At 41.2% G+C, this 16911-nt stretch overlaps 1 protein-coding gene across 4 annotated transcripts in view; it reads right to left on the bottom strand.

Moving 5' to 3' along the window:
• CRIP3 (cysteine rich protein 3) overlaps positions 1 to 16911 on the bottom strand; it is a 28044-nt gene that overhangs the window by 5056 nt on the left and 6077 nt on the right. For 3 of the 4 annotated variants that reach the window (XM_010369719.2, XM_030928660.1, XM_030928661.1), the window contains exons 2-3: positions 9211 to 9342; positions 4092 to 4355 (exon numbers count right to left, since the gene is read on the bottom strand). In XM_010369719.2, coding sequence (XP_010368021.2) covers positions 4092 to 4215 — 124 coding nt within the window. In that variant the 5' untranslated portion in view covers positions 4216 to 4355; positions 9211 to 9342. The remainder of the gene's footprint in view (positions 1 to 4091; positions 4356 to 9210; positions 9343 to 16911) is intronic. The other variant, XM_030928662.1, reaches the window with a different exon arrangement.

Genomic DNA, 16911 nt, shown 5'->3' on the forward strand with positions numbered 1-16911 from the left:
CAGGCTGGAATGTAGTGGTGCATCATAGCTCACTGCAGCCTCCAACTCGCCGGCTCAAGCGATCCTCTCACTTTAGCCTCTGGAGTAGCTGGGACTACAGACTCATGCCACCACACCTGGCTAATTTTTGTATTTTTTTTGTAGAGATGGGGTTTTGCCATGTTGCCCAGGCTGGTCTCGAATTTCTGGGTTCAAGCGATCCACCTGCCTGGGCCTCCCTAAGCACTGGGATTACAGGTATGAGCCACCATGCCCAGATAAATATTTGTTAAAAGTAGTTCAATAGTGCTTCAAAGAATATTTCAAGAAATTTAAATCCACAGAATGAAAGAAAATATCTGCAGATCTGATAAGGATCTAGTAACTAGATTATATAAATAACTTATAATGCAATAACAAAAAGACAACCCAATTAAAAGTGAGCAAAATATTTGAATAGATGTTTTTCTAGAGAAATACAAATGGCCAATAAGCACATGAAGAGATGCTGAACATCAGTAGTCATTAGGGAAATGCAAATCTGGACCACAATAAGATACTTTTTTACACCTACTAGGATGGCTATAATTAAAAAGACAAATGTTGGCAAGAATGTGGCAAAATTGGATCCCTCATACATTGTTGGTGGCAACATAAAATGTTGTGTCCAAATTGGAAAATAGTCTGGCAGTTCCACAAAAAGTTAAACATAGAGTTACCATACAACCCAGCAATTCCACTTCTAGGTATATACCCAAGAGAAATGAAAACATATGTCTACACAAACACTTGTACATGAATGTTCATAGCAGTACTATTTACAACAGTCAAAAGGTAGAAACAGCCCAAAAGTTCATCAACTGATAACGGATAAACAAAATGTAGTATATCCATATGATAGAATATTGCTCAGCCGTAAAAAAGAATGTAATACTGATGCATGTTACAACACAGGTAAACCATAAAAACATTAAGTAAGAAAAGCAAGACACAAGAGGCCACATATCATATGATTCAATTCATATGAAGTATTTAGGTAAATCCTGTTCCTGCATTGTCTCCATCAATACTTTTTACTTACAACACTTATTTTATTATCCTTAAGTTCTAAGGGTGGAAGCCTTCCACACTGTAACAAACTTTTCTATGCTTTCTCATTATTTGTTTCTTGTTTTAGGGAATATTTCAAGATCCTTAGTTTTAGCTTCCGCTGAATTTTCCTGTCATGTTTCTGCCTGTCATTTCTTTTCTTTTTTTTTTTTTTTGGAGACAGAGTCTCGCTCTGATGTTCAGGCTGCAGTGCAGTGGCACATTCTCGACTCACTGCAACCTCTGTCTCCTGGGTTCAAGTAATTCCCCTGCCTCAGCCTCCCGATTAACTGGGACTACAGGTGCGTGCCACCACGCCCGGCTAATTTTTGTATTTTTAGAAGAGACAGGGTTTCACCATGTTGGCGAGGCTGGTCTCGAACTCCTCCTGACCTCAAGTGATCCATGTGCCTCAGCCTCCCAAAGTGCTGGGATTACAGGTGTGACCCACCACGCCTGGCCTAAAAATTACTTTAAAAAGAAATAAGGCCAGAAGCCATGGTTCACGCCTGTAATCCTAGCACTTTGGGAGGCTGAGGCGGGTGGAGCACTTGAGGTCAGGGGTTCGAGACCAGCCTGGCCAACATGGTGAAACCTCTGTCTCTACTAAAAATACAAAAATTAGCTCAGGGGTTCGAGACCAACCTGGCCAACATGGTGAAACCCTGTCTCTACTAAAAATACAAAAATTAGCCAGGCATGGTGGTGTACACCTGTAGTCCCAGCTACTCGGGAGACTGAGGCACAAGAATTGCTTGAACCTGGGCAGAAGTTGAAGTGAGCTGAGATCACACCATTGCACTCCAGCCTGGGCAACAGAGTGAGACTCGGTCTCAAACAATAATAATTTTTAGTTTTTGTGGTTATATAGTAGGTGTATGTATTTACGGGTTATATGGGATTTGCTGTTGTTGTTGTTGTTAGATGGAGTTTTGCTCTCATTGCCCAGGCTGCAGTGCAATGGCATGATCTCAACTCATGGCAACCTCTGCCTCCCGGGTTCAAGCGATTCTCCTGCCTCAGACTCCGAAATAGCTGGGATTACACTACTACTATTACACATGTACCACCACGCCCAGCTAATTTTGTATTTTTAGTAGAGATGGGGTTTCTACATGTTGGTCCAGCTGGTCTTGAACTCCTGACCTCAGGTGATCCTCCCACCTTGGCCTCCCAAAGTGTTTGGATTACAGGCATGAGCCACCGCACCAGACCTATATGGGATATTTTGATACGGGCGTACATACAATGTGTAATAATTACATCAGGGTAAATGAGATATCACCTCAAGAATTTATCCTTTCTGTTATAAACAATCCTATCATACTATTTAAAAATACGCTATTAAATTATTATGGAGTAGTCATCCTGTTTTGCTATCAAATGAATCAAATCTTATTCATTCTTTCTATTTTATTGTACCTATCAACCAACCCGACCCCCACCAACTACCCTTCACAGCTTCTGGCAACCATCCTTCTACTTTCTATCTCCATGAGTTCAATTGTTTTTTCAGCTCCTACAAATAAGTGAAAACATGCAGTTTGTTTCTGTCTCTGGCTTCTTCAATAAAATGTTGGCTCCCATGCCTTCAACTCTTCTTTGGGCATGAGACCAGTGGGTTGAAGGATGCGGACTGGCTTATTTCACTTAACATAATGACCTCCAATTCCATCCACATTATTGCAAATGACAGGATCTCTTTTTTTTTTTTTTTTTTTTTATGGCTGAATAGTGCTGCATTGTGTATGTATACCACATTTTCTTTATCCATTCATCTGTTGATGGACACTTGGGTTCTTACAAATCTTGTCTATTATGAATAGTGCTGCAATAAACATGAGAGTGCAGATATCTTTTTTTTTTTTTTGAGACAGGGTCTCACTCTGTTGCCCAGGCTGAGTGCAGTGGTGCAATCACAGCTGACTACAGCCTCGACCTCCGGGGCTCAAGCAATCCTCCCACCTCAGCCTCCCGAGTAGCTGGGACTACAGCCACATGCCACCACACCTGGCTAATTTTTTATTTTTAGTAGAGATGAGGTCTCACCATGTTGTCCAGGCTCAGGTATCTCTTGGATACACTAAGTTTTTGGCTTTTTTTTTTTCTTTTTGAGATGGAGTCTCATTCTGTCACCCTGGGTGGAGTGCAGTGGTACAATCTTGGCTCACTGCAACCTCCGCCTCCTGGGTTCAAGCAATCCTCCTGCTTCAGCCTCCCGAGTACGTGGAATTACAGGCGCACACCACCACGCCATTAATATTTTTGTATTTTAGTAGAGATGGGGTTTTCACCATGTTGGGCAGGCTGGTCTTGAACTCCTGATCTCAGGTGATCTGCCCACCTCAGCCTCCCAAAGTGCTGGGATTACAGGCCTGAGCCACAGCACCCAGCCCACTAATTTCTTTTCTTTTGAATATATACCGAATAGTGAGATTGCTACATCGTATATTGCTACACTCTATTTTTAGATTTTGAGGAACCTCTAAAATCTTCTCCATTGTGGCTGTACTAATTTACATTCCCATCAACAGTGTATGAGCATTCCTTTTTCTCCACATCCTTGCCAGCATTTGTTATTGCCTGTCTTTTGGATAAAAGCCATTTAAACTTGGGTGAGATGTTATCTGTTTTGATTTGCATTTCTGTGATGATCAATTATGTTGATGATCTTTTCATATACCTGTTTGCCACTTGTGTATCTTCGAGTCATTAATTTCTTCTTGGAGGAAGAAGCTACAGGTTTACTGCCTTTTACTCCCTATGGCTCTCAGAGAGAAGGACCCACTTTAGGAGGTTGGGAGGACTGCATTGGTATATTTATTCTTAGATATGCTGCCTCCTCAAGGAAGGCTAATTTCATCTTCCCAGGTTCTCAGAACTTCCATGATACATCAAATAATCCTTTTCCAAGGTTCCCTAGCAATTTCTGTCTTGGATTACCTTGTGTGCTTGCCTCACCTGCCTGGGCAGGTCATCTTTACCCCAGCATCTAGCATAAGGCCCAACACAAAGAAACAAACCTTGGTGTGTGAGTCCCATGTTGCTTTCACACAGCTTGCAATGAGTCAGTGGGGAAAATGCTTTACTGCTCCTCACATCTTGTAGGGCCTTTATTGTATGGCCTAATGTCACAATATGCTTCATCTCTTCTATTTCAGTGCTTAGGAAAGACTAGTTGAGGCTCCACCCTTCCAAACACTGGCACTATGCATTTGCAGGTACAGCAAATTATGGTAGTCCACGTTTCTTCCTGGCCTGGTTGTCATTATTGACTAGAACAGAGGCTATGTAAAGAATAACAGGGAAAATTAACATTTCTTGTGGGAATGCATTTGAGTTACTGACAGTGGATGTTTTGAAGAATAGTTGGTGTGACTAAAGGCTCTAAAATGGTATTTTAATAACTACTACAAATGGGTAAGTCCACCTCAAAGGAGGTATTACTCAATTGTTCAGGCGCAGTTTGTGTCATCTCCCATTAGAGGCAGGCCTCTTTCTCACAATGATGACTGTTCCCTTAGTGCCCGCCCTGCCTTTTTCTTGCATAGACCTCTCTGTCATGGTATCTGTAACATTGTATGACACTTGTTTACTTGTTTGACTTTGATAGAATTGATGGATAATTATCTGTGTATCTTTAACACTGAGTACAGTGTAGGTATAATCAGTAAATGATAGCTATTATTATTAAAATCTCCCACTAACTTTTTACTTGATGTTTTTAAGCTCTATTATTAGGTACATAAATGTTTCAGGATTGTGTTTGCTTGATGAATTGACCGTTTGATTAGTGTTGTTAGAAAAGCTGAAGAAACAAGCTTTTCCATTCTAGGTAAGTAAGTGGTCCCGTAGAGATAATGACTACTAGTCCCTGGAAGGCTGTTGTTACATGGAAAAGGCATTAGGGGTACTACCAAGACCCCTGGAGGGAGAATACAGGAAAGCAGATTTGGATTAGGTCCCCTCCAAAACCCTTTTCAATAGAGCCCAGAGTGGCTGCTTCAGACAGTGGTGAGCTTCCTGTTTCTGGACACGAGTACTACTGGACAATAAACCAACTAATCCTCAGTGTTACAGAAGGGATCCAAATATCATATGCAGATAGAACTTTAAAGTCTCTTCATGATTTAACAATTATGATTCTGTGATTACTTTCCCAAAGAGGAGCTTGAAACTTGTGTTAGAAAGAGGGCATTACTAGAGCTGATGAAGGGTAGAAATGTTAAATTCCCAATTGTATAAAAAAGAAAGTGGCTTGGTAAGGTTAAGAAATTAGTAAAACATTGGCCGGGCGCGGTGGCTCAAGCCTGTAATCCCAGCACTTTGGGAGGCCGAGACGGGCGGATCATGAGGTCAGGAGATCGAGACCATCCCAGCTAACACGGTGAAACCCCGTCTCTACTAAAAAATACAAAAAACTAGCCGGGCAAGGTGGCGGGCGCCTGTAGTCCCAGCTACTCGGGAGGCTGAGGCAGGAGAATGGCGTAAACCCGGGAGGCGGAGCTTGCAGTGAGCTGAGATCTGGCCACTGCACTCCAGCCTGGGTGACAGAGCGAGACTCTGTCTCAAAAAATAAAATAAAATAAAAATAAAGAAATTAGTAAAACATTTGGCCAGGTGTGGTGGCTCACGCCTATAATCCCAGCAATTTGGGAAGCTGAGGTGGGAGCATCACCTGAGGTTAGGAGTTCAAGACCAGACTGTCCACCATGGTGAAACCCTGTCTCTACTAAAAATGCAAAAAACTTAGCTGTGCATGGTGGTGCATGCCTGTAATCCCAGCTACTCAGGAGGCTGAGGCACGAGAATTGCTTGAACCTGAGAGACAGAGGTTGCAGTGAGCTGAGATCGTACCACTGTAGTCCAGCCTGGACGACAGAGCAAGACTCAGTCTCAAAAAAAAAAAAAAAAGAAAGAAAAAAAGAAATTTGTAAAACATTACACAGACCCAAGCATTCTGACTCTTGAGCTCATACTCTTTCCACTCTATGCCCCCCTAAGCATGGTTTTTGCTAAGTTGCCCATGAGTTTCAGCCTGAAAGGATACTACACTTGTCTGCACAGCACCTCCATACCTGAAGATAAGAGGGCCTATCCAGGAAAATAATGGGTTGAGATGCAAGGGGCAGGGAAATGTCATTAAAACCTTTTTGTGATTTCTCAGTATCCTCAAGACAGGACCCTCCACTTTTCCAGTCTTCTAGCCATTTCTCCTGTTGCATCGACCCCTCCAACCACATTAAATGAGCTTCTTGAGCCTGTTAAGTTCTATTCTGCCTCAGGGCCTTTGCAAAGCCATCTTTTCTGAGAACTCACTTCCCCAGTATCTTCACCTCATCAATTTCTGCCTAACCTCAGCTCCCCCTCAACTACTCCATACCAGGTTATTGACCCCAAGCACTGTTTCTATACCACCATCCTCTCCTGGAGGGTAGAGGGGGCCCAAACTATGATAGCTGTGTTTTCCCTGAGTGTTGAACCAAATGAGAAATAAAAGACAAACCGAGATCCTTCATTATCATTATTACTATTTTGAGACAGTCTCACTCTGCTGCCCAGGCTGGAGTGCCATGGCATGATCTCAGCTCACTGCAACCTCTGCCTCCCAGGTTCAAGTAATTCTCCTGTCTCAGCCTCCCTAGTAGCTGGGATTACTGGAGCATGCCACCATGCCCAGCTAATTTTTGTAGTTTTAGTAGAGACGAGGTTTCACTAAGTTGGCCAGGCTGGTCTTGGACTCCTGACCTCAAGTGATCCACTCACCTTGGCCTCTCAAAGTGCTGGGATTACAGACATGAGCCACCGCCCAGCCCATCATCTTTATTATTGATAAAGGACCAGTTGTAGTTTAGAAAGTGAAATAAATATGGTAACTTCCTGCCTACCTCCTCCACTCCAATCTGGGCTTTGTCTGCCCTCTTAGTCTGTGAGCTCCATGAGAGCAGGAACCAGGCTGCTTTGCCAACCATTGCATATATTTCCAGTGCCTTGCTCAAATCTCTGGCACATAGTGCTCAACAAATATTTGCTGGTGAATGAATGTTACATGTTATATACAAGTCTCCCTGAGTGTGATAGATGAGTGCTAGTGAGAGATGTGGGAATAAGGGGGGACTGGTAGAGGTTGAGAGTTGGTAACAATGAGTGTCCTGGAGTGAAGGAAGTTCAGCTGCCTAGGAATAAGGTCTCAGGAATTTGTTTCCTTTTTTTCTTCAAGAGACAGGATCTTGCTCTGTTGCCCAGGTTGGAGTACAGGTCACAGCTCACCAGTAACCTGAACTCCTGGGCTCAAGCAATCCTCCCATCAGCCTCCTAAGTAGCTAGGACTACAGTCATGTGCCACCATACCCAATTTTTTATTTTTTGTAGAGATGGGGTTCCACTATGTTGCCCAGGCTAGTCTTGAACTCCTGGCCTGAAAGGATCTTCCTGCCTTGGCCTCCCAAAGCGCTGGGATTACAAATGTGAGTCACTGTGCCCAGCCAGGAGTTTTGTTTCTTAATATACATGAGGATCAACATGTATGATATAAAACAGAAAATATAACTTAAACTGATCCTGATTATAAATAGTAGGTAACTAATGAAGTAAATGGAGAACTGAGAATTTGCTTTTGGTAACAAACAAGTCCCACCAATTATAGTCATTCATAAGAACTTACTAATTAAGCTTAATTAGCATGTGGCACAATTCTATCATTAAATATGTGGCAAATAAGAGAATGTGGAGAAGTGTTATGTAAACTACAAAGCAACCTTATAAATAAGGCTGCTGCTATTATGTGTCAGGTGAGCTTTGCAGTGAATTTCATTACAACGACAAACTCCACCCATTTATGTCTTTGTAGGCTTGTTCAAGTACATGGTCATATGCCTGTGACTTTTTTTTTTTTTTTTTGAGACAGAGTCACACCCTGTCACCCAGGCTAGAGTGCAATGGCGTGATCATGGCTCACTGCAACCTCTGCCTCCCGGGTTCAATCAATTCTCCTGCCTCAGCCTCCCAAGTAGCTGGGATTATAGGCATGTGCCACCATGCCTGGCTAATTTTTTTTATCTTTAGTAGAGATGGGGTTTCACTTTGTTGGCTAGGCTGGTCTCAAACTCCTGATCTTGTGATCTGCCCGCCTTGGCCTCCCAAAGTGCTGGGATTACAGGCGTGAGCCACTGTGCCCGGCCATACCTGTGACTTTTAAGGCATTACCCACAACTTTGTTCTTAGGTAACTCTTTTGAAAGGAAAATCACTCAGTTCTGGTAAGTTAATGAAAAATCAGTCTTATTTCTTTAGAGTTGTGTTTCTTAATCCTTATTACCCATAAACCTTTTGCTTTCTCATTGCATCTTCTGCATATTTGCTCCAACTAGAAAGCTTTACTTTCTATAGTTTATATTACTTTTTAAAAAAGGAAACACACACAAAACAAAAAAAGGGCTGAATTTGGTTTCTCAAAACATACTAATCCCCCCACCCACAGAGAACTGCTGTTGTATAAACATCATTTATGGCTCTAGCAAGAGTCTGTTTAATTATTTTTCCCCTCATTTTCCAGCATCATCTTGCCATTACATGAAACTGTTGAGAGTACTCTGTATAAAGCTAATAGTAGTTAGCTGCTTAGGGATATTGAGTAGGCTACATTTTGTGATTCAGTGGTATCAACTAGACTAATTCAGAATCAAGACTGCAGGAAAGGATCCCCTAACCCTTTGCCATGGCTGCCTTCAACCTATGTTTGTGAAGAAATCAGTAACAGCTTTAAACGATGGTTTTCCATGCAAAGATGGATTTGGCTTTTCAAGTATTACTTAAAAATGTGTATTTCATCTTAAAGTATATAAAAATAACTATCTACAAATAATTTGCAGCATGAAAAATGTATCCATATGCTGGAAACTGAGAAGAGAATGAAGTGAAACTTGGTAGTCAGCTTGCTTATAAATCTGTTTAGATGGTGACAAAGCTCCATGAAGTTGCTGTAAAGTCCTAGTAACTTCCTCATCTTCATACTAAGGTCCTGGAGGGTAATTTGTAAATAATATACAAACATAGTCCTTACAGGTCATGAGACTATGTTAATGCTACGTTAATGAGGCTAAAACAGTTTAATCTTGTGATTTAGACAAATGCAAATGCTTACCTTTCTATAGAGTCTTTCATTTCCTCTATGAAGCTCAAGGTCACAGAATCAGGAGTCAAATTCCACCCTCTTCCCAAATCCAAAATGATTGGGCTTTTCTTCTTTTCTCCTGGGCTTTTGGAACAGGCAGAGCTATAAAGCCGTTATTTGTAATTTCTACCCTCCTATTACCCATCCCCACCAAAAAGAAGGCAGCATCTTAGTGGAGACAAGACCTGAACACCAATCTTTTGATAAAAAGCCACAAACAGAAAGTCTACAAAGAAGGCACTAAACCTTTGTAGCTTTATATTTTTATTTTCTACTTTGAAGCATTTCCTTTGAAGAACCTCATCTCTCCCTATTCCATGTTAATTCACATTTGTCTATGTGGCTTAATAAAGCAGACCCTGCCTTCTTATGGTGAGCTTGTGACCTGGACCTGGTCCGAGTACTTCACCCATCTGACCATAGTAATTGTTCAGGTATAGAAATGTGGCTCAAATCAGACTAATCATAATCTTCCCTGAGACTCTGGTATTATGAGAAAGGATATACTCTCAATTTCTAGATAGAAGCCTATAAGGACCAGGCAGCTTGAAACTGAAGGAGCTATCTTGCCTCTGAGTAGAGAGACTTCTGAAAATAAGGCCAAGCAGAGCAGAAAGACTGGGGAAGAGAGAATCCAGATGACATCTCTGACCTTCTGGATGTGGCTCTCAGTTTCCTGGATACCAACCCATAAATCACCGCTCCCATCATTTTTCTTAAGTTTATTTGCATTAGGTTTCTTTTTTCTTCTTCCTAACCACTAGACAATATGGAAAGTATTCGGTTTCTGACACAACCACAAGGGTCCTAATTAACAAAATACGGATCTTTATACAATAGAAATGCTTCTTGCATATAAGAATTATATCGAGGCTGGGTGTGGTGGCTTGCACCTGTAATCTCAACACTTTGGGAGGCCAAAGTGGGTGGATCACCTGAGGTCAGGAGTTTGAGACCAGCTTAGCCAACATGGCGAAACCCTGTCTCTACTAAAAATAATAATAATAATAATAACTGGGCATGGTGGCAGGTGCCTGTAATCCAAGCTACTTGGGAGGTTGAGGCAGGAGAATCACTTGACCTGGGAGGTGGAAGTTGCAGTGAGCCAAGATCACACCATTGCATTCCAGCCTGGGCGAGAGCGAGACTCCATCTCAAAAAAAAAAAAAAAATTATATCTACAGGTGTGTGGTGGCACACACCTGTAGTCCCAGCTACTTAGGCGGCTGAGGTAGGAGGACTGCTTGAGTCCAGGAGATTGAGGCTGCAGTGAGCTGTGATCATGCCACTGCACTCCAGCCTGGGCAACAGAACAAGACCCTGTCTCAAAACGAAACAAAACAAGAATTATATCATCTTGTGTAAAGTTACGATATTGTAGGTAGTTTTACATACGTATTTTCTTAATGCATGATTTAAAAGATAACATGGTGGGGAAAAAAGGGCTGGAAAATAAAGGCTGGAAAAAAAACTACTGGAAAATTGAGGAAAAAGCAAGTTATGATATATAGAAAACAAATAAAATGGCAGAAGTCCTTTCTCATCAGTAATCACTTTAAATGTAAATCAATTAAACTCACCAAATGCTATGATCTCAATGTTTTTGTGTGACCCCCCAAAATTCATAATTATGAACTAGTTCATAATTATGTTAAAACTTAATCCCCAATGTAACAACATTTAGAGATAGGGCCTTTAGAAGGTGGTTAGACTATGAGGGCAGAGGCCTCATGAATGTGATTAGTGCCTTTATAAAAGAGGCCAGGGAACCTGTTTGCCCCTTCTGTCATGTGAGGTTACTGTGAAAAGACTTTCATTATGAGGAAGAAGGTTCTCACCAGACACCAAATTTGTAAGCACCTTGATCCTGGACTTCCCAGCCTTTGGAACTGTGAGCAGTAAATTTCTGTTGTTTTTAAATTACCCAATCTAAGCTATTTTGTCAGAGTAACCTGAATGGACTAAAACATCAGTTAAAAGACAGAAATTGGCAGAATGGATAAGAAAAAACATGATCCAACCATATGCTGTATGTAAGGGACTTATTTTATTTTACTTTATTCTTCTTAAAATTTTGTTTACAGTTCCTTTCTTACCTGAAGGCGACACATTTTAGATCCAAAGATACACAGGTTGAAAGTAAAAGAATGAAACAGTAATCAAAAGAGTGTTGAGATAGCTATACTGACACCAGATAAAATAGACTTTAAGTCAAAAAAATTTGTTAAAAGAGGCTGAATATAGTGGCTCATGCCTGTAATCCTAGCACTTTGGGAAGCTGAGGAAGAAGGATCACTTGAGGCCAGGAGTTCAAGACCAGACCAAAATTATTTTTAAATTTTAAATGTTTAAATTTAAAATTTAAAAATAATTTTAAAATAATTATCTGGGTGCCATGGCATGAGCCTATAGTCACAGTTACTTGGAGGCTGAAGTGGGAGGATTGCTTGAGCCCAGGAGCTCAAGGCTGCAGTGAGCTATGATCTTCCCATTGCATTCATGCCTACCCAAACAACAGAGCAAGACCCTGTTTCTAAAAAAAAAAAAAAAAAACCCGTAATCCCAGCACTTTGGGAGGTCGAGACGGGCAGATCACGAGGTCAGGAGATCGACACCATCCTGGCTAACACGGTGAAACCCCGTCTCTACTAAAAAAAAAAAATACAAAAAAACTAGCCGGGCAAGGTGGCGGGCTCCTGTAGTCCCAGCTACTCGGGAGGCTGAGGCAGGAGAATGGTGTGAACCCGGGAGGCGGAGCTTGCAGTGAGCTGAGATCCGGCCATTGCACTCCAGCCTGGGCGACAGAGCGAGCCTCCGTCTCAAAAAAAAAATTAAAAAGTTGTTACAAGAGACAAAGAAAGTCATTATATATTGATAAAAGGTCAACTGATCAAGAAGAAATATAGCAGCTGTAAACATACATACATCAGACAACAGAAGCCCAACATACATGTAGCAAGCACTGACAAAACTGACGGGAGAGAAATACGGTTGTCCTTCTGTACATGCAGGGGATTGGTTCCAGGACCCCTGTTGGATAACAAACTCTGCAAGTACTCAAATCCCTTATATGAAGTGGTATACTATTTGCATATAACCTACACATATCCTCCTATATACTTTAAATAATCTCTAGATTACTTATAATACCTAATAAAATGTAAATGCTATGTAAATAGTTGGTATACTATAATTGTTTTTATTTGTATTTTTAAATTGTTGTATTATTATTTTTATTTTAACTTTTTCAAATATTTTTGATCCATGGTTGGTTGAATCTGTGGATGTGGAATCCATGGTTATGGAGAGCTGACCATAGACAGTTCTACAATAATAGTTGGAGACTCCAGTACGACACTTCAATAGTAAATAGAACATCTAGACAGAAGTTTGATAAGAAAACAGAAGACTTTAAAACAACACTAAACCAAGTAGACCTAACAGACATATAAAACACTTTACCCAACAATAGCAGAATGTGCACTTTTTTCAAGTGTATGAAACATTCTCCAGGACAGATCATGTGTTAGGCCATAAAGCAAGTGTGGCTACAAAACAATACATTAGAAAAATAGCTAAATCATACAAGTATCTTCACCAACCACAATGCAATGAAGCTAGAAATCAATAACAAGGAAAACTGAGAAGTTCACAAGCATATAGAAATTAAACAACACAGGGTCTTGCTCTGTCACCCAGGCTGGAGTGCGGTAGCATAATCATAGCTCACTGCACCCTGAACTCCTGGGATCAAGCGATCCTCCCACCTCAGCCTCCTGAGTAGCTAGGACTACAAGGCTCAAGCCACCACAGCCAGCTAACTTTTTCATTTTTATCTTTTGGCAGAGATGAAGTTTTGCTTTGTTGCCTGAAATGATCTCAAACTCCTGGCCTCAAGCAATCCGCCCACTGCAGCTTCCCAAAATGCTGGGATTACACTGTAAACCATTACAAGCATGAGCCACTACACCTGGATAAACAATACATTCTTAAAACAATCAGTGAGTCAACTCATAAAGAAAAGTATAAAACACTTTAAGATGAATAAAAACAAAACCACAATACTTCAAAACTTATGGGATGCTGTTAAAACTGTGCTGAGAGAAATTATAGCTGTAAACACTTACTTTATTAAAAGATTTCCAATCTGGCCAGGTGCAGTGGCTCACGCCTGTAATCCCAGCACTTTGGGAGGCCAAGGCGGGCAGATCCACCTGAAGGCAGGAGTTCGAGACCAGCCTGACCAACATGGTAAAACCCCGTCTCCACTAAAAATACAAAAATTAGCCAGGCATGGTGGTGGCACATGCCTGTAATCCCAGCTACTCAGGAGGTTGAGGCATGAGAATCACTTGAACCCAGGAGGTGGAAGTTGCAGTGAGCTGAGATCGTGCCTCTGCACTCCAGTCAGGGTGACAGAGTAAGACTCTGTCTCAAAAAAAAAAAAGATCTCCAATCAACAACCAAATACTACACCTTGAGGAACTGAAAAAATAAATGTAAATTAAATGAGAAACTAGCAGGAGGAAGGAAACAGAAACACTTAAGAGCAGAGATAAAGGAAATAAAGAATAGAAAAACAATAGAGGCCAGGCACAGTGGCTCACGCCTGTAATCCCAGCACTCTGGGAGGCTGAGACAGGTAGATCACCTGAGGTCAGAAGTTCGAGACCAGCCTGGCCAAAATGGCGAAACCCTGTCTCTACTAAAATATAAAAAAGAAGCCAGGTGTGGTGGCCTGCACCTGTAATCCCAGCTATTCAGGAAGCTGAGGCAGGAGAATTGCTTGAACCTGGGAGGCAGAGGTTGCAGTGAGCTGAGATTACACCACTCACTCCAGCCTGGGTAACAGAGCAAGATTCCATCTCTCAAAAAAAAAAAAAAAAAAAAAAAAAAGGAAAAGAAAATCAATCAATATAATATACCACATTAATAAAAGAAAAAGGCCGGGTGCGGTGGCTCAAGCCTGTAATCCCAGCACTTTGGGAGGCCGAGACGGGCGGATCACGAGGTCAGGAGTTCGAGACCATCCTGGCTAACACGGTGAAACCCCGTCTCCACTAAAAAATACAAAAAGCTAGCCAGGCGAGGTGGCTGGTGCCTGTAGTCCCAGCTACTCGGGAGGCTGAGGCAGGAGAATGGCGGAAACCTGGGAGGCGGAGCTTGCAGTGAGCTGAGATCTGGCCACTGTACTCCAGCCCGGGCGACAGAGCGAGACTCCGTCTCAATATAAATAAATAAATAAATAAATAAATAAATAAAAGAAAAAACTCCACATATCATCTCAATTGACACAGAAAAAATATTTGATAAAATCCAACACCCTTTCATAATAAAAATTCTCAAGATACTAGGAATAGAAGGGAACTCCTTCAACATGATAAAGGGCGTCTGAAAAACCTACAGCTAACTTCATACTTGGACTAAAGTTTTCCCCTTATGATCAGCAATAAGACAAGGATGCTACTTTCACCACTGCTATTTAACATTGTATTGGAAGTTCTAGCTGGAGCAATTAGACAAGAAAAAAAAAAGTAAAACTATCTCTCCTGTAAGATGACATGATTCTATGCATATAAAAATCCCAGGGTGGGTGTGGTGGCTCACACCTGTAATCCCAGCACTTGGGGAGGCTGAGGCAGGAGAACTGCTCTGGCCAAAATGGCGAAACCGTCTCTACTAAAATATAAAAAAGAAGCCAGGTGTGGTGGCCTGCACCTGTAATCCCAGCTATTCAGGAGGCTGAGGCAGGAGAATTGCTTGAACCTGGGAGGCAGAGGTTGCAGTGAGCTGAGATTACACCGCTCACTCCAGCCTGGGTAACAGAGCAAGACTCCATCTCTCAAAAAAAAAAAAAAAAAAAGGAAAAGAAAATCAATCAATATAATATACCACATTAATAAAAGCAAAAGGCCGGGTGAGCAGTATAGTGGTCTCTATAAAATTTTTAAATTAGCCAGGTGTGGTGGTCTGCAATCTGTGGTCCCAGCTGCTTGGGGGACTGAGGTGGGAAGATTGCTTGAGCCTAGGCTGAGCGTATAGTGAGCCATGATCTTACCACTGTACTCCATTCTGGGTGACAGAGCAAGACTCTGTCTCAAATAAGTAAATAGATAAATAAATAAAATATAATAAAAAATAAAATTCCCAAAGAATCTATACACACACAAAATCTACTAGAACAAATAAATGAATTCAGCAAAGTTTCAGGGTACAAGATCAATGCATGAAAATCAGTTGTGTTTTTATACACCTGCAATGAATACTTTGAGAAGAAATTAAGAAACCAATTACATTTACAACAGCATATAAAATAATAAAATACTTAGTATTCGATTTAGCCATGGAGGTGAAAGACATACACAAAAACTACAAAATAGGCCGAGCACGGTGATTCATGCCTGTAATCCCAGCACTTTGGGAGGCTACAGCAGGCAGATCACGAAGTCAGGAGATCAAGACCATCCTGGCTAACATGGTGAAAACCCGTCTCTACTAAAAATATAAAAAAATTAGCCTGGCATGGTGGCGAGCACCTGTGGTCCCAGCTACTCAGGAGGCTGAGACAGGAGAATGGCGTGAACCTGGGAGGTGGAGCTTGCAGTGAGCCGAGATCGCACCACTGCACTCCAGCCTGGGCAACCGAGCAAGACTCCATCTCGGAAAAAAAAAAAAAAAAAACTACAAAATACTGCTGAAAGTGATTAAAGATGACCTAAATAAATGGAAAAGTATCCCATGTGTAGGCATCAGAACACTTGATATCAAGATGATAAATTCAAAGCAATCTACAGATTCAATGCATTCCCTATCACAATTCCAAGGCTTTTTTGCAGAAATGGAAAAGCTGATCCTCAAATTCACATGAAATTGCAACAGGGCCCAAAGAGTCAAAATAATCTTCAAAAAGAACAAGATTGGTGCACTCCTTCTTCTCAATTTCAAAACATACTACAAAGCTACAGTAACCAAAACAGTATGGGACTGGCATAAGGCAACACATATAAAAAAAATGGAGTAGAATGATGAGTTCAGAAATAAACCCATACATCTATGGCCAACTGATTTTCACTAAGGGTGCCATGATTAATGGGCGAATAAACAGTCTTTTCAATAAATGGTGCTGGGACAACCAAATATTCATGTGCAACAAATGGAGTTGGATCCCTCATACCGTATATAAAAATTAGCTCAAAATGGATCAAAAACCTAAACATAAGAGCTAGAACTGTAAAACTCTTAGAAGAAAACAAAAGGGTAAGTATTTAAGACCTTGGATTTGGCAATCAAAGGACATCATGAAACTGAAAAGACAACCTAGAGAATAGTTGTAAGTCATGTATCTGATAAAGACCTAGTATGTAGAATATATAAAGAATCCTTACAATTCTACAACAGAAAGACAAACATTCCAATTTTAAAATAGGTAAAGGACTTGAATAAATATTTCTGCAAAGAAGATATAAAAATGGCCAATAAGGCCAGGCACAGTGGCTCACGCCTATAATCCCAGCACTTTGGGCGGATCACTTGAGGTCAGGAGTTCAAGACCAGCCTGGCCAACATGGCAAAACTCCATCTCTTCTAAAAACACAAATATTAGCTGGGCATGGTGGCCCACGCCTGTAATCCCAGCTACTACAGAGGCTGAGGCAGGAGAATCACTTGAAC

The sequence above is a fragment of the Rhinopithecus roxellana genome, chromosome 4 (genome assembly GCF_007565055.1).
Source record: "Rhinopithecus roxellana isolate Shanxi Qingling chromosome 4, ASM756505v1, whole genome shotgun sequence".
NCBI classification, from domain to species: Eukaryota; Metazoa; Chordata; class Mammalia; order Primates; family Cercopithecidae; genus Rhinopithecus; species Rhinopithecus roxellana.